Source organism: Myodes glareolus, chromosome 24 (genome assembly GCF_982192425.1).
Source record: "Myodes glareolus chromosome 24, mMyoGla1.1, whole genome shotgun sequence".
Lineage (NCBI taxonomy): Eukaryota > Metazoa > Chordata > Mammalia > Rodentia > Cricetidae > Myodes > Myodes glareolus.
The window spans coordinates 50,078,494-50,095,273 of NC_142049.1; the positions used below are offsets into that span (position 1 = coordinate 50,078,494).

At 48.2% G+C, this 16,780-nt stretch overlaps 2 protein-coding genes across 3 annotated transcripts; one reads left to right on the forward strand and one right to left on the reverse strand.

Annotated features, from left to right (window-relative positions):
- Positions 1–2,604: 2,604 nt before the first annotated feature.
- On the reverse strand, positions 2,605–8,989 carry LOC125403026 (uncharacterized). The gene is made up of 5 exons (XM_048438199.3): positions 8,108–8,989; positions 7,502–7,770; positions 5,874–6,020; positions 3,058–3,189; positions 2,605–2,816 (listed from the first exon to the last, which is right to left on the reverse strand). The coding sequence occupies exons 1-5, from the start codon at positions 8,812–8,814 to the stop codon at positions 2,749–2,751; spliced, it is 1,323 nt and encodes a 440-aa protein (XP_048294156.1). The 5' UTR covers positions 8,815–8,989; the 3' UTR covers positions 2,605–2,748.
- On the forward strand, positions 8,961–16,742 carry LOC125403027 (uncharacterized). Of its 2 annotated transcripts, none has more exons than XM_048438202.3 (5): positions 8,961–9,072; positions 13,579–13,779; positions 15,172–15,318; positions 15,746–15,874; positions 16,022–16,742. In XM_048438202.3, exons 1-5 carry the CDS (start codon positions 9,045–9,047, stop codon positions 16,291–16,293), a joined length of 777 nt encoding a protein of 258 aa, XP_048294159.1. In that variant the 5' UTR covers positions 8,961–9,044; the 3' UTR covers positions 16,294–16,742. The 2 variants fall into 2 exon arrangements, with proteins under 2 accessions (XP_048294159.1, XP_048294160.1); XM_048438203.3 differs by having other exon boundaries at positions 16,046–16,742.
- The last annotated feature ends 38 nt before the right edge of the window (positions 16,743–16,780 follow it).

The following is a 16,780-nucleotide window of genomic DNA, read 5'->3' on the forward strand; positions in this document are numbered from 1 at the left end:
GCTACTCCAATCCACACGACTTCCCTGTTGCAGAATATTTGTTTACACTGTGAATATGTGTCTATGCCACGGCGTCTTCTGATTGGTTTAATAAAGAGCTGAATGGCCAATAACTAGCCAGTGGCCAATAGGAAGAGGTTAGGCAGGACTTCCAGAGATAGGACTTCAGGAAGAAGAAAGCAGAGTCCTGGGAGGTGCAAAATGTGAGAGAGGTAATGCCCAAGTGGCAGGACAGGCCAAGCTTCTGTAATTCATAATGTCTCTGTGTCATTATTTGGGAGCTGAATGGCGGGACAGAGAAAGGCTCATTACACTCCTCCCCTAATCACCTTTGCTCATCTGTTGTCTTAGCAAAGAGTTCTCAAATTGCCTCAACTCCAGGTAATCTGCCTGTGTGAAGATTATCTTGGTTAGGTTAATTGATCAGGGAAGGCCCACCCATAATGGGGGACCATGGGCTATATAAATGGAGAAGCTGTACACAAGTATCCGCATCCCTCTGCTTCCTGACTGCAGATGTGATGTGACCAGCTGCCTCCTCAAGCTCCTGCCTGCCTCCTTGACCCACTGCTACACCGTGTGATGGACTGTACTTTAACTATGAACCTTTTCCCTTATGTTGCTTTTATCAGGATGTTTTATCATAGCAACAGAAAAATAAGACTTTTCTTCTTCCTCATAGCATGGATCCCCTCACCTCTCATCTGTTTCCTTGTGGGCACATATTTTGCATTCCTCTGCACAGGATTGGGATTGTGTTTGTTTGATCACTTTTGTAGATCTAGTGTAAAGGCATGTAGTCGCAGCTCGTCTTTCTTTAAAAGTGGGCACCTTTGTTGGGGATGTGGCTCAGTTGGTAGAGTGCCTGCTCAGCTTTGTAAGAAGTGTTGGCTTCAACCCCAGCAGTATGTAAACCAGGCATGATTGTGCCCACCTGTAATGCCAGTCTGAGATTCAGAACTTAGGCTCTGAATTCTGACCAGCCTGGAATACATGAGGAAGTATCTACATTGTCTTGAAACTAAAATGTATTTATTTTAGATTTATATGTGTGTCTGTGTACCACAGATGTGCCTAGTGCCCTCAGAGGTCAGAAGAGTCTTGAAACTGGATTTAAGGGCAGTTGTGGGCTGCCATGTGAGTTTTGGGAATCAAGTCCTGGTCCTCTGCAAAAGCAAGTGCTCTTCACAGCTGAGTCATCTGTCCATCCCTTTGTGACTTTTTGATAACTCAATTGTGAAGTTCTTTTTTTCAAATATATTTTTATTTTCGTGTGTGTGTGTGTGTGTGTGTGTGTGTGTGTGTGCGCATGCGCACATGCGCGCGCATATGTTGGGGGGCATATGTGTATGTGTGGGTTCAGTACCTGCAGAGGCCAAAAGAGGGCAACAGATTCCCCTAGAACTGGAGTTACAGGCTGTTGTGAGCCACCCAACATGGATGCTGGTAACTGAACTTCTGGAAAAGCAAACAAACACTTAACTACTAAGCCATCTTTCCAACCCTTTGATTGTGCAGTTCTTGGATGTGAACTTTGTAGCTAATATCCTGTGGTGATGTCTGAAGGTTGGACCTGTGTGCTAGATCATTGCCTCTACTCTACATACAGGAGACTGAGTCCTAAGTCAACCTTGCTGTGAGTCAGAGCTAGTAAATGACGGTGTCTAGACCTATGAGAATAAGAAAAGGGGAGCCTCATTCTCCTCTGTAGGAGGTAGGTGGTGGGTTTTTTGCTTGATACCAACCCTTCCCTGTTCAGCAGATGACTTGGCTCCACACCTCCCTCCCACAGCCCTCCCCTGAGCAGCTTGTGTTGAGGGCATTGGGAAGAAGAGTAGGGGAGGGGAGAAACTGCAGGAAGGGATGGGATGTGAGCTGAGGGCATGAATAGGGTTTTCTCGGAAAAGGTGAGTTATTATTATAAAACTACAAGTTGGAGCGATGCAACAGTGAGGCATACCTTTAATCCTAGCATTCAGGTGACAGAGGCAGGCCCATCTCTATGAGTTCCAGGCCAGCCTGGTCAACATAGTAAGATCCTGTCTCAAAAACAAAACCACAACAGAAGTCAAAAGAACTAAAGGTTGAAGTTAAGACATGGGGTAAGCAAATAAACATTAAGCACCATGTGGCCCAGTGGTGGCACACACCTCCCCACCACTACCACCACCACACACACACCAGACAGGGTTTTTCTGTAGCTTTGGAGCCTGCCCTGGAACTTGCTCTGTAGACCAGGCTGTCCTGGAACTCACAGAGATCTGGCGGTGGTACATACCTTTAATCCCAGCACTCAGGAGGAAGAGACAGGCAGATCTCTGTGAGTTCTCTATAGACCAGGCCAGACTGGTCTATAGAGTGAGTTCCAGGACAACCAGCGATACACAGAGAAACCCTGTCTTGAAAAAAACAAACAAAAAAGCACCGTGTGTATGCCAAGGACCCTCACCCCAGTCTTTTGCTGGCCTTTGATATTTTACCCCTGAGTCCCCTTTCTGTCCCTCTACTTAAGAGTAGCCCACAATGGATCAGGTAGGGGTGGAGAAATATGACAGTTGCACTTCAGCATACAAAGTCAAGTAATGAAATATTCTGGGCAGAAAATATTATTCTTTAAAATATAAGTTATTACTCTAGGTTGAGGGGGGTGAGAAGTTCCATAACTCATGAGTATAGGGATGGAGGCCAGCTTGTCAGGCAGCTGGCAGCCATGAGTGTAGATCACTGATGTCTTTTCAGTGTCCTGTCCTAAGACCACACAGCCTGGACTGCCAGGGTGGACCAGAAGTTCATGTAGTTCAGATAGGAGAAGAGACCTGAGAAAGAGGGCAGAGAAGACACAGAGGTCAGTAGGCTAGCCCTCAGTGTACCCCACACAGTCCTACCTCACCCCCTGACCCATCTCTTGTTGTCCCTAACCCACCCCAAGCCCACAGGAATGCCCAGCCCTGGCTCCAAGTCAAGTCCCACCCTCCCTGGCCCTGTGTGCAACCTGAGCCCCACTCCTAACAACCCCCATCATCTGCACCACTGAGGCCACCCCCGCGCCAGTCAGACCAGTCATGAAGAAGAAGAAGACATTGATCCAGGCCAGGTAGAAGCTGCTCCCCAGCATGTAGGTCATGCCTTCCTGTAAGAACTTTCGGGCTTGCATCAGGTAGAACAGGACCCCCAGAATGATGCTGATCCCTGTGTGGCATAGGCCAGGACCACATGTGAGCCCCTGTGGCTCTCTCACTGTGGTGCTGGTTTCTTTAGACTCCCTATGCGGCTGAGGTGACCTGAACCTCTTTCTGCCTCAGACGTGCGTCAGCACACTTGGTGTGTGCAGTTCAGGATGAACGTTGTGCGCTCTAGGCAAGTGCTCTACAACTGAGCTACACCTCCAGCCCTCCGCTTGCCTCTGCCTGGGCTTCCTTCCTGGGTTTCGTGCTCCATTTTCCTTCACTTCATACCTTCCTTTTGGTTGTTGCCATTTTTGAAATAAGCGCTTGCTTTATAGCCCAAGCTAGCATTGGACTCATTATGTAGTTCAGACTGATCTTGAACTTGCTGATAACTTCCTCTAGCCTCCCAAGCTGTAGGATTGCAAGTGTATGTTACCACATTGTCCCCAGTGTCCCTGATCTCCAGACCTTGAACCTCCTGACAGTACCCTGTTGTGAGAACTCTCAGGCCAGGCCTCTTAAGCCTGCCTCTGCTCCTTCCCTTAGAGCAGCCTCTAATGGACCTGAGCCTGAGTATTCTCATCTGTGCAGTGGGCATAACCATCGACCCATCTGTGAGGGCCATCGTGAAGGTGTGTGGTTATCGGTTATATCCTGACCCATGAAAAACCTCAAGGACTGGGATGATTCTCATGATTACTGGCTCCTTAGTGTTGGGATTCTGGGGCCACAGAGAGAGAATTCGATCATTTTGGGTAATTTGAATTGACAGGAAATAAAGATACTTTGTGAAAAGGGAGAAAAAACACTTTCAGATTTAACAGAATTGGGACTTTTTTTGCGTTATTGAAAATAATGTATTTAGTTAAAGGATGGGAAAGGGTTTTCTGACTGAAATGCCTTGTTTTAAACTGAGGTGTTCTCTATCTACTGTGGCTTATATTGAAACGATTATATTTAAGATTTATTTTCTTTTTTAATTTTAGGTATGTTTGTGGGGAGGGGGTTGTTCACAACTGGATGCAGTGCCCTCAGGGACCAGAAGAGGACATCAGCTCCTCCTAGAGGGGGCATTACAGGTGGTTGTGATCTGCCACGTGGGTTCTGGGAACAGCACTCTGGTCTTCTGCAAGAACATTGTGTGCTCTTAACCAGCTCTCTTTCCAGTCTCAACAGTTGTATTTAGACCATTGTGATGCCTTCATCCCAGCAAGGGAGAGACTGAAGCAGGTGGGTGGCCGGGATTCCTGGGCAGCCCAGCTAGAAACAGACACATTGGTGATTTAGCACGTGCTACCCCACAAAGCAGACACCTGCTAGCGACCTGCCGACAGGAGCTGCATGTCCTCTGTTCCCAGCAATGCTGTTCCTCTCCAAACATGTTTGTGACATGACTGGAAGTTGTGGTCAGTTATTGCCAAGGACAGGAGGACAACATGAGTTGTCGCCAAATTGAAATGCACTCTACCTTTTACAGTCTGGGCACCTGTACGGAAACATGTTCTAGCCAGCATGTCAGTTTGGAAGCATTTGGGAGAGGGTGACTATAGGAAGGGTGAACAAGCTAGCTTCAAGTGCTGACCCTCTATCTCTCTCACATCCTCACATCTCAGCCTCCTGCGTGCTGGCATTTCAGACCTGGGAAGGAGACCACATAGAGCACCCCGTTTGCATGTGCCTGGAGACTTAGATGTGTCACTAACCCATGTGCCTCATGGCCCTAGAAACTTGTCTGGAGGTTTTACCAGGGGATTTTCAGTTATTTATATGACCTTGACCAAGGGTAATGAGAGGTGAAGGATGAAAGGGACACTTGCCCAGCTCGTAAGATCAGACACACCAACCTCAGGACTCAATGCCGTGACAAAGATAACGGAGTTGATGTTTTCTAATTGAATACTCACTACGTTATCACATGACAGAAAATTTTATCTTCAGTGGGCTGAGATGTGGCTCAGTTGGTAGAGTGCTCGCCTAGCATGCACAAAGCCATCTCCAGAGCCACATAAACTTGGTGTGCCAGCACACACCTGTTATCCCAGCACCGGGGAGATAGGAACAGGAGGAGCAGAAGTTCACAGACATACTGGACATACTTGACTGCATATATATGTCAATCAAGGTCAGCCTCGGCTACTTGAGGCCCAGTTTAAAAAAAGGAAAAGGAAAATGTATCCCCACTCAAGATATGAAAGAATTATGACTTGGAAAGATGTAGTTTGAAGGAAATGCTGTTGGGAAGGCGGGCAGAACCGCACATGGAGCTGCGTGTAGTAGAGGTGGAGTCCAGGCTAGGGATGAGACTGGGTGGATGATATCCTTGGATGGGGCTGAAGAAGGTGATGGAGTTGGGATGAGTTCTAGGGGATGTTCACAGCTGGTAGGGTAGAGTACGGACTGAGAAGGAGGTGAAGCTACAGAGGAATTGGGACTCAGGGTAAGGTCGAACTTAGTAAATGGACGTGGCTGGGCTGACTTGAGACAGTCAAGGAGGGTAGTAAGGCTTGGATAGTAAGGAGTGTGGTTTGGGAAAAGATGGATTCAGGATGAGGTGGAGATGGAACTGGTGTCAGGGAGGAGGTCTGGGCATTTAGATTTGCTGGCTTTGAGATGGACGTAAGAGATGAGGCTGGGATGGGCTGAGTATAGAGTAAGTGTGGCTGTCCTTCATGATGGGCATTCGTGGGAAGCTTCGTAGTAACATGCCTGTCATGAGGCTGCAGATGAAGAGAGAGAAGTCCATCAAGGGCATGTTGGTGCTGGGGAAGAATATGGTGCTGATGAGACCCATACAGACACAGAAGCTCATGACACCGGAGATGAGAAGGCAGGCCCAGGCCAGGTCCAGCAGGTCTGGGAAAAGAGAATCAAGAACACCAAGCCTGTGCTGAGGAGATGGCTTAGCTTAGCAGTTAAGTGTGCTCACAGCTCTTCTGGAGAACCTAAGTTCACACTAGGTGGCTTACAACCACCTGTAGCTTTAGTTTCAGGGAATATGATGACATCTTCTGACTTCTGTGAGCACCCGCATTAATGTACACATGTCCACACACAGACACATAAATAAAGATTAAAAATAGGTGGTCATGGTGGGGCATGCCTCTAATCTCAGCTCTTGGGAAGCAGAAGAAGGCAGATCTCTGTGAATTTGAGGTCAGCCTGGTTTACACAGTAGAATCGGTCTCCAGTAAATAAATCTTAAAAAAAAAAATTAAGGTGCAAAGTGATTGAGGAAGTGCCTGACATTAACCTCTGGCCTCCACATGTGTGTGCACATGCATACATGCACACACAGACTCTCTCTCTCTCACACACACACACATACATTGACACATGCAGACACAGACGACCAACCAGCAGTCTCTCTCTCTCTCTCTCTCTCTCTCTCTCTCTCTCTCTCTCTCTCTCTCCTTGAGGCCAGAGGAAGGCATTAGATTACCTGGAACTGGAGTTATCCAGGATTGAATTAAGGACCATGAAAACTAATGCTTTGCTTTGCTGCAACTCAACTGATGCCACTTCAGTGAAGGTGAGATAAACTCTTCCCTCCCCAAATTGCTTTTTGCCAGAAGCAAAGACCTGTATTTTGAGATCTGTATTTTGTTTACAGCCATCTTAATTTCACAAGTAAGATATTCACCTTTGCAGGCAAGTTCTGGACCTAGGACATTAGCCTAGTGAGACCTGTAGGCATCAGGCTTTTAGAAAACATTAGCATTTTCCTTTGTTAGTCAACAATCACAGACCCTCAGTATTTACCTATCAGCTAGGGATGTCTCCATACCTGAATTCCAAGAGACCTGACACATCTCCCCTCCCCCTTGCCCGTTTGCTATGTAACAGCTTCTGAGGATATAATAAACGGCGGTTTGATCAGAAATATTGCCTTGCCGTCATTTCTCGTGTCTCTTGTACCCTCCATTCTTCTTCTCTAGGTTTATCAGGGATCACCGTTCGCATCCCACAGGTCGAGATAGCTTTTAGTCATAGTGTTTTATCACAGTAACTGAAACCCTTACTAAGATGGTTCCTGAGAAAAGACACCTGGAAGTTGTCTTGTGGCCTTCACACACACACTCACGGGCATACTTGCACCTGCACACTTATGCATGCACACACAAACCAACACTGAACTCTAAAAAGTGGGAATTGGATTCATCAGGTCTGGCATGTGGGATCTACTTCTTAGTCAATGACATCAGGTTCTTAGGCATGAAGAAATTGTATGGGCATCAGCAAGTACCTAAGGAGGGGAGAAATTGTTCTTTGAAGTTCTCTGGGACAAAGAGGATTCCTGAGTATGGGGTGGGGGGTGAGGACAGGGCCAACCTTACAAGCATTCTTATCATATTCATTCATGCAGGAGATGTCAGGGCAGCGCATGAAGAAGATGGTGTCAATGAAGATGGTCTTGGAACCACTGGTGCTCCCTGTGGGCGACAGAGGCACTTGGAAGTGGATCCAGGGCTGCCACAAGGCGATGAGGCTGAGCATCAGCATACCGGCCACAGTCAGTACTAGGCTAAGGTACCGGCTGATCTTCTTGGCTTCGAGTATCAGTCTCCAGTCTATGGGCACCAGTGACCAGCGTTTGCTCTGCATTCTGTGACAAATCATGTGACCAGCATCAGCAGGAAAGTCCATTCACACTGCCCAACCACCCCACAACCATTCTTCAAATCCCATCTGAGAAGCCAGGTATGGTGGCACACTCATAGAAGACAGAGACAAGAGGGTCTGAGTTCAAGGTCAGCTTGGTCTACATAGAGAGACCCTATTCCAACAAAACAAAACACTGAATCTCATCTGCATTGTATCTGTTCAAATCCCTTATGTTTCACTCGGGTACCCCTCTAACACCTGCTACACCTCCAGTTTCAAATGCAGTTATACAAGTCCAAATTTGAATGTGGCCCCCTCTGCACCCCTCCTCTACTCACCTGCTGGAGCCCAATGCAGTAGAATTGCTTGACAATTTGAAGGAACTGCCGATAGTACTCTGACTGGACAGAGAGTGGTGTTTCAATCCTCCCAAATTGTCCTTGGAGTCCCAGATGAAGGACTCAAAGCTCCTGATGCTGGCCTCTGGACTGTGTGTTATAGATGGGGGGACGTCCACACTGGGCCTGCTTTGTTTTCTGTTGAGGTTGTGTGGCTGGGTCAAGGAGAGCTGGCTGTCAGTTTGTAAGCTAGGGGTTTCTGACTGGACACTGCACAGAGTATGTGAACTTAGGATGTCAAGTCGGCGATTATGGTAAAGGGAAGAGCCCTCTTTGGAACTAAGCCAGCGATTATAGGCAACAGATTGTATGTCTTGTGTATCGGACTGGAAACCCTGAGAACGGGTCTCTAGAGTGCTGACCCTTCGAAGGGAAGAAGACTGGACACTGAGCCTCCGAGGAAGAAAGACGGATGCTGGCGGTTCCTGGATGCTCACCCTTCGGGTCATAGGTGCGGATGTTGATGGTTCCTGGATGTTGTGTCCTCGAGCGTGGATGATGGGCACAGGTGCTTGCGTATTGACCTGTTGACCTTGGGTGGCATCTGGGAGGCTGGAGGTTACTTTCAGAGACACTTGGGTTTCATTTTGTGTGCTGTAGGGAGCTACTGTCCCCTTGCTCTGGAGGCCAGAGGAGTTCTGGTCCATGTGGAGAAGCAGGATGGAGTCAGTCCCTGAATGTACTCAGTTTGTAGCCTCTGCTTCCAGGCACTCCCATAGCATCCTGGATACCTGTAGGTCTGACTCTAAAATTACCTGCCCCTTTGCTGTCTGTCTCTTTGTTCCCAGACAACATTCAGGAATTTGGGCTAGGCAGCAGCTGGGGGTGGGGTGGGTTCTATGACAGTTGGAGGGGTTCCAAGAGGCTGCGGTTGGCCATGGCCTCAGACTCCACCATAGACTTTTGTGAGTACCTGGGTGTTAGGGCTGGGTCAGTGGGACTGGATGGAGTCTGGATTTGGGTAGGACAGGGTGATGCTGGGTTAGTGAAGGTCTGGGCTAGGTCTGGCTAGGGTCAGGGCTAGGCAGGACTGAGAGTCAGGGTTGGGTTAGCAGCATGTTTGAGATGAGTTCTAGTTTCCAGAAGATCTGAATTTATAATTCCTTCCACCTACTTGTGTCTTTCCCCCAATTCCCGAGCTTGCTCTGAGCCAGTTCCTCTCTCTTCTTCCCTTCTCTGCCTTTGTGTTTCACTTGATCCCTTTTCTTTCCTGTCTCTCTTGCCCTTCATCCTCCTCTGAAACCTCACAAAAACATAGTCTGCTCCTTGTCTCCTGAGTATTGGGATTAAAGGTGTGCACCACTATGCCTGGCCTTAGTAGATATTGTTAATTTTTTATTTTTAAAGGTCAGAGGTGAATTTTGAGACATGTCTGACACCCTATACTATGCTTTCCAGTTCTAAGGGGTTATAACTGCAACTTTGAGCCAGGCTTGGTAGTACTGGCGCTGGGCAGAGGCAGGCAGATCAGTTTGAGTTCAAGGCCAGCCTGATATACACAGTGAGTTCTGTCTCCACACCAAAATCTAAGAGAAAGCTGCATTCCAAAATGGCATGAAATATGGTATATCCCATTGTTGAGATTTTTTTGGCTGCTGGAACCAAATTTCACAACGAAACAATGGTGGTTTAAATCAGAAGCACCCGCTGAACTAGTTGGCACAGTCCTTTACTATCAGGACTAAATATGCTGAAGCAGGAGAATCCCCAGGATGTCAGAGGCTGTCTGGTCTACATAGTGAGTTCCAGGTCAATACTGAAATCCTATCTAAAAACAAACAAACAGCAAAAACAAACAAATAAATAAAACCAAAATTTAGGTCAGTGAGGTGGCTCAGCAGGCAAAAGCGCCTGGTGCTGAGTCTGAGGACCGGAGCTTGTTTGATGATTTAAACCCTTATGCTGGAAAGAGGGAACTGACTCCCTTAGGTTGTGGCATTCATGTTCCCCTCCTATCTACAGAAACAAACAAACAACAAACCCTCAGACCAAAACCACAAAGCCAAGGCTAGGTCTGTAGCTCAGCAGAGTGTTCATTTAGCATAAAGCCCTAGTTCCACCCCCGCCTGGCACAAACCAGGCACTGCTGTCATCCCTGTACTGGGGAGGTGGAGACAGATCGGAAGTGTAAGATATCCTAAGGTACATGTCGTGGTTAGCCCAGCCTGGCTTATGTGAAATTCTTCTCAAGGAATAGCAACCAGAAAATGCTACACACACCTTCCAGGACCCCATTAAGAGTTCATCTTAGCAGCTGGATATAGTGGTGCTCACCATTGATCCCAGAACGTAGGAGGCAGAGGCAGAGGCAGGTGGATCTTTGTGAGTTCCAGGTCAGACTGGTCTACAGAGTAAATTCAGGCCAGTCAGACTTATATAGGGAAATTCAGTCTCAAAAAATTAAAATATCAAGAGTTGAGCCTGGGTTCTATTCTAGAAAAGGAGGAATACATAGCCTTTGCCGCCTGCGCACTGCGTGCCTGCTGCACCTGCTGCATGTTTCAGATCTCCCCTCCTGTTAGACATCTAGACTGTTTCTGCTTGCACGGCACTTATCACATTGATCTGGGTGTGTGTATGTGTGATCCACTCTGAGAAGGCTGGGCCAGCCTTCCGGACCAGCTGAGGAGCCGGCCTTCCGGACCAGCTGAGGAGCCGGCCTTCCGGACCAGCTGAGGAGCTGGTGATCAGTTAGCCACCAAGCTCTTCTCTGAGTCCTAGGACTCTGTACCCAAGTTCTCCTGAAAACTACACTGTTCTCTGCTGTAAAGGACGAGAAAGAAGTTGCCATTGCTCATGCACACATTCTTGTTGTAGAACAGGCGTGCATTCACATGGGTCCGTGGATGATTTTAGCCTTTCCAGTTGCAGGGGGACTAAGATGCTCTCCCTCAGCCAGGGACCTTTTTTATTCTCCAATTTACAACTTTAGCAAGTTGATTTCCATATCCCCAAAACATCCTAACTGAGCTTCCAAAGGGACAATTCCAAATGCAAATTCTCAATTAAGGAATTATCATGACAGTGTGCTGGATTTTTCCCAACCAAGTTTTGAATAGGCTTCGTACCCTTGGGTGTAGTGGGAGGCTGCTTGTTTGTTTCCCAATCGCCCAGACTGACCTATTAGCTCTAACTTCTTATCTGCTAGCTCCTATATATTAATTTAACCCATTTCTATTAATCTGTATATTGCCACGAGACAATGTGGCTTATCAGGTAAAGTTCAGGTATCTGTCTCAGACAGGGCTACATGGCTTCTCCCCTGACTCCACCTTCCTTCTCCCAGCATTCAGTTTAGTTTTCCCCACCTAACTCTGTTCTACCCTATCAGGCCAAGCCAATTTCTTTATTAACCAATGGTATTCACACATCACCTCCCCTTTTCTGTTTAAATAAGAAGGAAGGTTTTAACTTTAACATAGAAAAATTACATACAACAAAACAGGTTTATTATAACTAAGAAAAACTGTATAACTATCAATTCTTCAACTCCATCAAAGACTCCAGAAGGACATAATATTACCTAAGTAAACAGGAGGTGCATTGTAGGCAACTTCCAAAGCTCTGGAATTGACAGAGACATCTCGCTGCCTGGACAGTTACCCAGAGTTCTGTACTGTTGGGGCATCCATCTTCAGCCCACAGGCCCATAGTATCCTGCAGACTTTTCCATGAAGCAGGAAACTTCAAATACAGTTCTGCCTATATTGGCAGTCTGTCAGTCACTTTCTTCTGTGTCCTGCAGAATGTCTGACTCTTTCATGAAGCAGGAACTCCAAAGGACAGTCTCACCTTTAAGCAAGTTCAGCAGTCATTTCTTTGTGGGTACTGCATGTCCAGTTCACCCAACATACCATCAAGGAGTCCAAGCAAGAGCAGTTCCTTGCCCAAATGGCTAACAAACTCCATAAGGAGCCTTTTCAATGATCCTTTTGAATTTATTGGCGCTGCCAGGAGCAGACGTGTCTCACTGTCATGAAAAGTCCTAAGTTCTTAAAACATTTTAAATACCATATTCTGTAGTCTTTGAAAGGTTTGAAGAATGCCTATCCATCTAAAATACATTTCTGTACATCTAGAAAATATAACTAACATGACTATAAGCTTGACTGTTATAGATAATTATCTATTAACCTGTATTTCTTAATTATACATCATATTTTAAATGAAATGCACAATCACAATACCTTAATCAATATATATATATATATATTTATAAATATATAACAAAATTGACCTTAAATTTGTATCAATAAACCAAGATCCATACCAATGCAAAGTACCCATCTCTATCCCACTTGGGAAACTCTCAGACCATGATTCACATATGTTAAACAGAAGATGCTGAAGACATAGGACAGATTAAGGCTACATGCCTACATTCCAGAGCCAGCTGAAGCTGTATAGTTTTCCCTACACATTCATCCATTCCTGAGTTTGTTCATGCACTTGTTCATTTATGTGTCCACTCACGCACTTGTTCATATGTGCATTCATTCATTCTTGCATCCATTCATACATTCATTTATTACTCCTTTTACTTAACAAGCACAACAGCTTCTTTGCTAATTGATTGGAGTACACAGGAGAGCAAAACAGATTTTTTTTCCCACCGCCATGAAACACTGCTGCAGAGGATTGGTGAGGGAAAAACAATTAGCAAGTGATGAATCACAAATCTGTGGTTTGCTGTGAAGGAGATGTACCTTGAACCGCGTGGAAGCATCTAACAGGCTGACTGACTGGAACTGAGAGTTCTGGGGACTAACAGTTCTGGGCTAAGCTCAGGGAAGGAGAGAGAAGGAAGAGAAATGAAAGGGTGGGTGGTTGTGGGAGATCAAGGAAATGTGCACAATGAGGGCGGGGGGGGGGGGGCTCACTCGGTAGAGTGCAGGCAGGGCATGCCCAGAACTCCATGTCCCCAACACTTCATGAGCCGGAATTGCTGGTGCACACCTGTTATCCCGTCCCTTGGGTGGTGGAGGACGGAGGCTCAGGGTAGTCCTTGCTCTTTAGTGTGTTAGAAACCAGCTTGGGCTATATGAAACCTTGTCTCAAAACAAAAGCAAAACCCAAATCCAAACCAATGAAGGTGTCCCAAGAAGAGGTACACTGCATCGAGGCCCCAGGGTAGGCAGCTGTTAGAGGCAGGAGAAGCCCCTTGGAGAGACTTGGTGAATGTGTGGTGGCCCAGCATTGAGTTGGGGTTAGCAGTGGGCTGGTAATGTGTCAAAAGAGGCCAGTGCACATGGAAGGAGTTAAAGTGGTATTGGAGATGAGCTGGGAAGAGTTCCCATGGGGAGGTAGTTGTAGGTGGGAGGTGGAGGTGAAAATGAGAATGAAGCTAGAGGTTGGTATGCCGCAAGGTGGTGGAGAAAGATCCAGGTCCCCCAAACTTTCTCCCTCCTCAGCTAACCTGCTCTGCTCCTGGGAGGAGGACCGAAAGTTGGTCCTTCGTGGCTGGTCCCTCGTCTTCATCTTCCTGGCAACATTGTTGGTGTTCAGCGTGGTGGATGGGCGGATGGCCTATGTGCACGGCCCTTACACTGGCTTCATCGGCCTCTGGATTGACTGCAGGAGGCATAAGTGTGCCAACGTGGGCCAAGTCACTGGTCAGTGCATAGGTTGTGGGTCCTACTAATTGGGTGCCAGAGGTGCCTGTGGGTCGGGCCAGTGGCACTCTCCTGGGAGTCTCTCCAGGGGAGTAGCTTAGGACTCACATGGGGGCGTTATTATTGTTGGTTGTTGGAGGGTGACTCTGTGAGTGGCAGCAGAGTTAGTTTAGAATTTCCAGGGAGTGATTTTGGTGATGTGAGTGGAGCTAATGTTTTTCCATTTTCATTTTTTGGGAGTGCTGAAGCTAGAACCCAGGTGAAAACTTTCTGCACCCTGATAAGCCTCTCCACCGACACAACAATCTAAATCAGACCAAATCAAATTGAATTAGAAAAAGCCCAGATTTAATGGGTAAAACGCTCCCAGATGATCTTCCAGCCCCCCAGAGAGAAGACAGAAAAGAGAGACTGAAAAACGACGTATCTGTTTTCTGGGGGTCAGTTTAAATACCGTGTGGGAGTAGTCTTGAGCATCTCTGGGGGAGAGGTCATCATTTGGCAGTTTCCTTGAGATGCACCAGGGTTTGAAGAGAGATGGGGGAGGAGGGGGCTTGGGGTGGAGCTTCTTCCTGAACATTCCAGACTCTTTGGGTATATGGACGCCAGGAGCTGGGGTGGAGTTTTCACCCAAACACCAGACCCTTGCACACCTCCACAGGGGTCTCCTACTGAGCCATGCATGCCCCCATGCACACACTCCACAGGGCCCTACTGCTGAGCCATGCCCCCATGCACACCTCCACAGGGCTCTCCTACTGAAAGGTTCCAGACAGGTGCTGAACTACTTCCATCCTCTGCCTTGTTTGAGACAGGGTTTCATGTAGCTCTGACTAGCCTCCAACTCAGTGGGTAGCTGTGGATACCCTAGGATTTCTGATTCTCCTTCCATGTGCTGGGATTTCAGACAAGTGCCACCAACATCCAGTTCACCACAGTGCTGTGGATGGAATGCACGGCTTCAAACATGCTAGGCAAGCCTTCTAATCAATGAAGCTATATCCCCAGGACCCTAGACTTCTTTCACTTTGTATTTTGAGACAGATGAGGTCTAGGTCTCACTAAATTGCTCCGGCAGGCCTTGAAATGGCATTCCTCCTCAGCCACTGGAATACCTAGGAAGACAGTGTGTGCCACCGGACCCTGTATTGGCAGGATTTTGCGGATTTGTTGGGCTACTCATGGTATGAGAGGGAATGTTGAGAGAGAGAAAGAGAGCATGCGTGTGTGTGTGCAGACATGACTGTGCACGTGTGCGCATGCATGTGTGCGCTTGTGTATGTGTATATGCATATGCGCACATGATGTGTGTATGCGTGTGCATGTGTATGTGTGTGTGTGTGTGTGTGTGTATTGGGGGTAACTAGTTATCTCTCCAACTCTCCTCCCCAGTTTACATTCACATGAGCAAGGGCTTCATATTCCTGGCCCTGGCCCTGTGCCTCATCCTCCTGCCCACCATGTTCCTCTCCTTTCGACCAGTCTGCCGCCGCTTGAACAAGATCGACTTCCTCTTCAGTTTCTTCAGCATTGGCATCGGTAAGTGTTGGAAAGGACAGGGCTGCTTGGGGAGCCCCCATCCTACCCCAGAGCCTCCTTCCTAGAGCTGTGGCTAGACTTTCAATTATGTTGCTTTCTCCATAGCTTGGGTTGGCCTTAATCTCACTCTGTAGTCCATGATAGCCTTGAATATATCATTTTCCTGCCTCAGCATCCTGAAGAGATAGGATTAAGGGCCTATGTACACCAGTTCTGGCTGATGGCTTTGTTTCCCATTTTCCCGTTCCCTCTCTCCGAGTATGTTTCAATTTGTTGTGTGTGTGTGTGTGTGTGTGTGTGTGTGTGTGTGTGTGTGTGTGTGTTTACGTGTGGCAGATCAGGGAGGTTGTCTCTGTCTCTCTCCTCTTCCTGGGAGGGGGTTCCCCTGTCTAGCCTCCTGTCCTTCTCTGGCCCCACCCCAGTGCAGGGTTCCTGATTCTCCTCAGCCTGACGCTCTTTGTCGTCAACTGCGATAGGCTGCGCCCGAGGCCACAGGTATCCTACCTGCTGGCCTTCTACCTGTGCTGGTGCGCCAGCGTCTTGATGCTGTGGGCCGGTGAGGGCGGGGCCTCGGATGGAAGGGCGGGGCTTGGGTAGGGCAGGGCAGGGGCGGAGCCCAGGAAAAGGGGGTCAGCCTCCAGGGCCAGGGTGGGGGCCCGAGGTGGGGCTCAGAGTCGAGTGCCCACCGGGTCCCTTCCCACAGGAACTCTGTCCTTCTTCAACCAAGTGCGAATGTGGAGCTACACTACGCCTCTCATGGAGCGAAGGGTCAGCTACTTCCGTTGGGCCTTGAGACACCAATTGCCGCTGCAGTCCAATTCGGACCAGACTCCATCTGCTGAAAGCAGCTTTGTGAACGACCATGGAGCTTCCTCACGGGGGGACTCTGCAATTTCTCAGAACACTGAGGAGTCCCCGCAGCCAGATTCCTCCACCTCTGTCCCTGTGACTCCGCCACCGTCAGACCTCCCTTGAGGTCCCACGCTTCTCCTGAGAGCAGGCAGCACCCTCGGGAGACAGGTGGCAAGCACCGCTCCCCTGCACTAGGACCCACCCCTTGTAGTCTGAGTCTTGGCAAGGAACCCACCCTGGAAGTCTTCCAATGCTCAAGGCTGAGGCTATGTCCCTCTGAGCAGACACTGGTTCACGGTCCCAAGCAGCCGGAGCAGTGTGGCCCCGCCCCCAAGCCGGGCGATGATCCGCCCCACAGGCCGCGCCCCAAAGGCATTCTCCATCCTTTGGTCCAGCCACTCTCAAGTAGTCCCCTCCAGTGGCCCCAGATGGATACTCTGCAGCCCATCCTTGGGGGGAGGGGTTCCCGCCCTTCTGTGGACAGACCCCTCCCCAGGAAGTCAAGGCTTGGTATAACATCCTGCCTCCTTCCTGGCTTCCCATACTCTATAAAACCAGGTCGGCAGCCCAAATTTTCAGTGTCCGATTGCTTGTTATCTCTCCAGAAAGG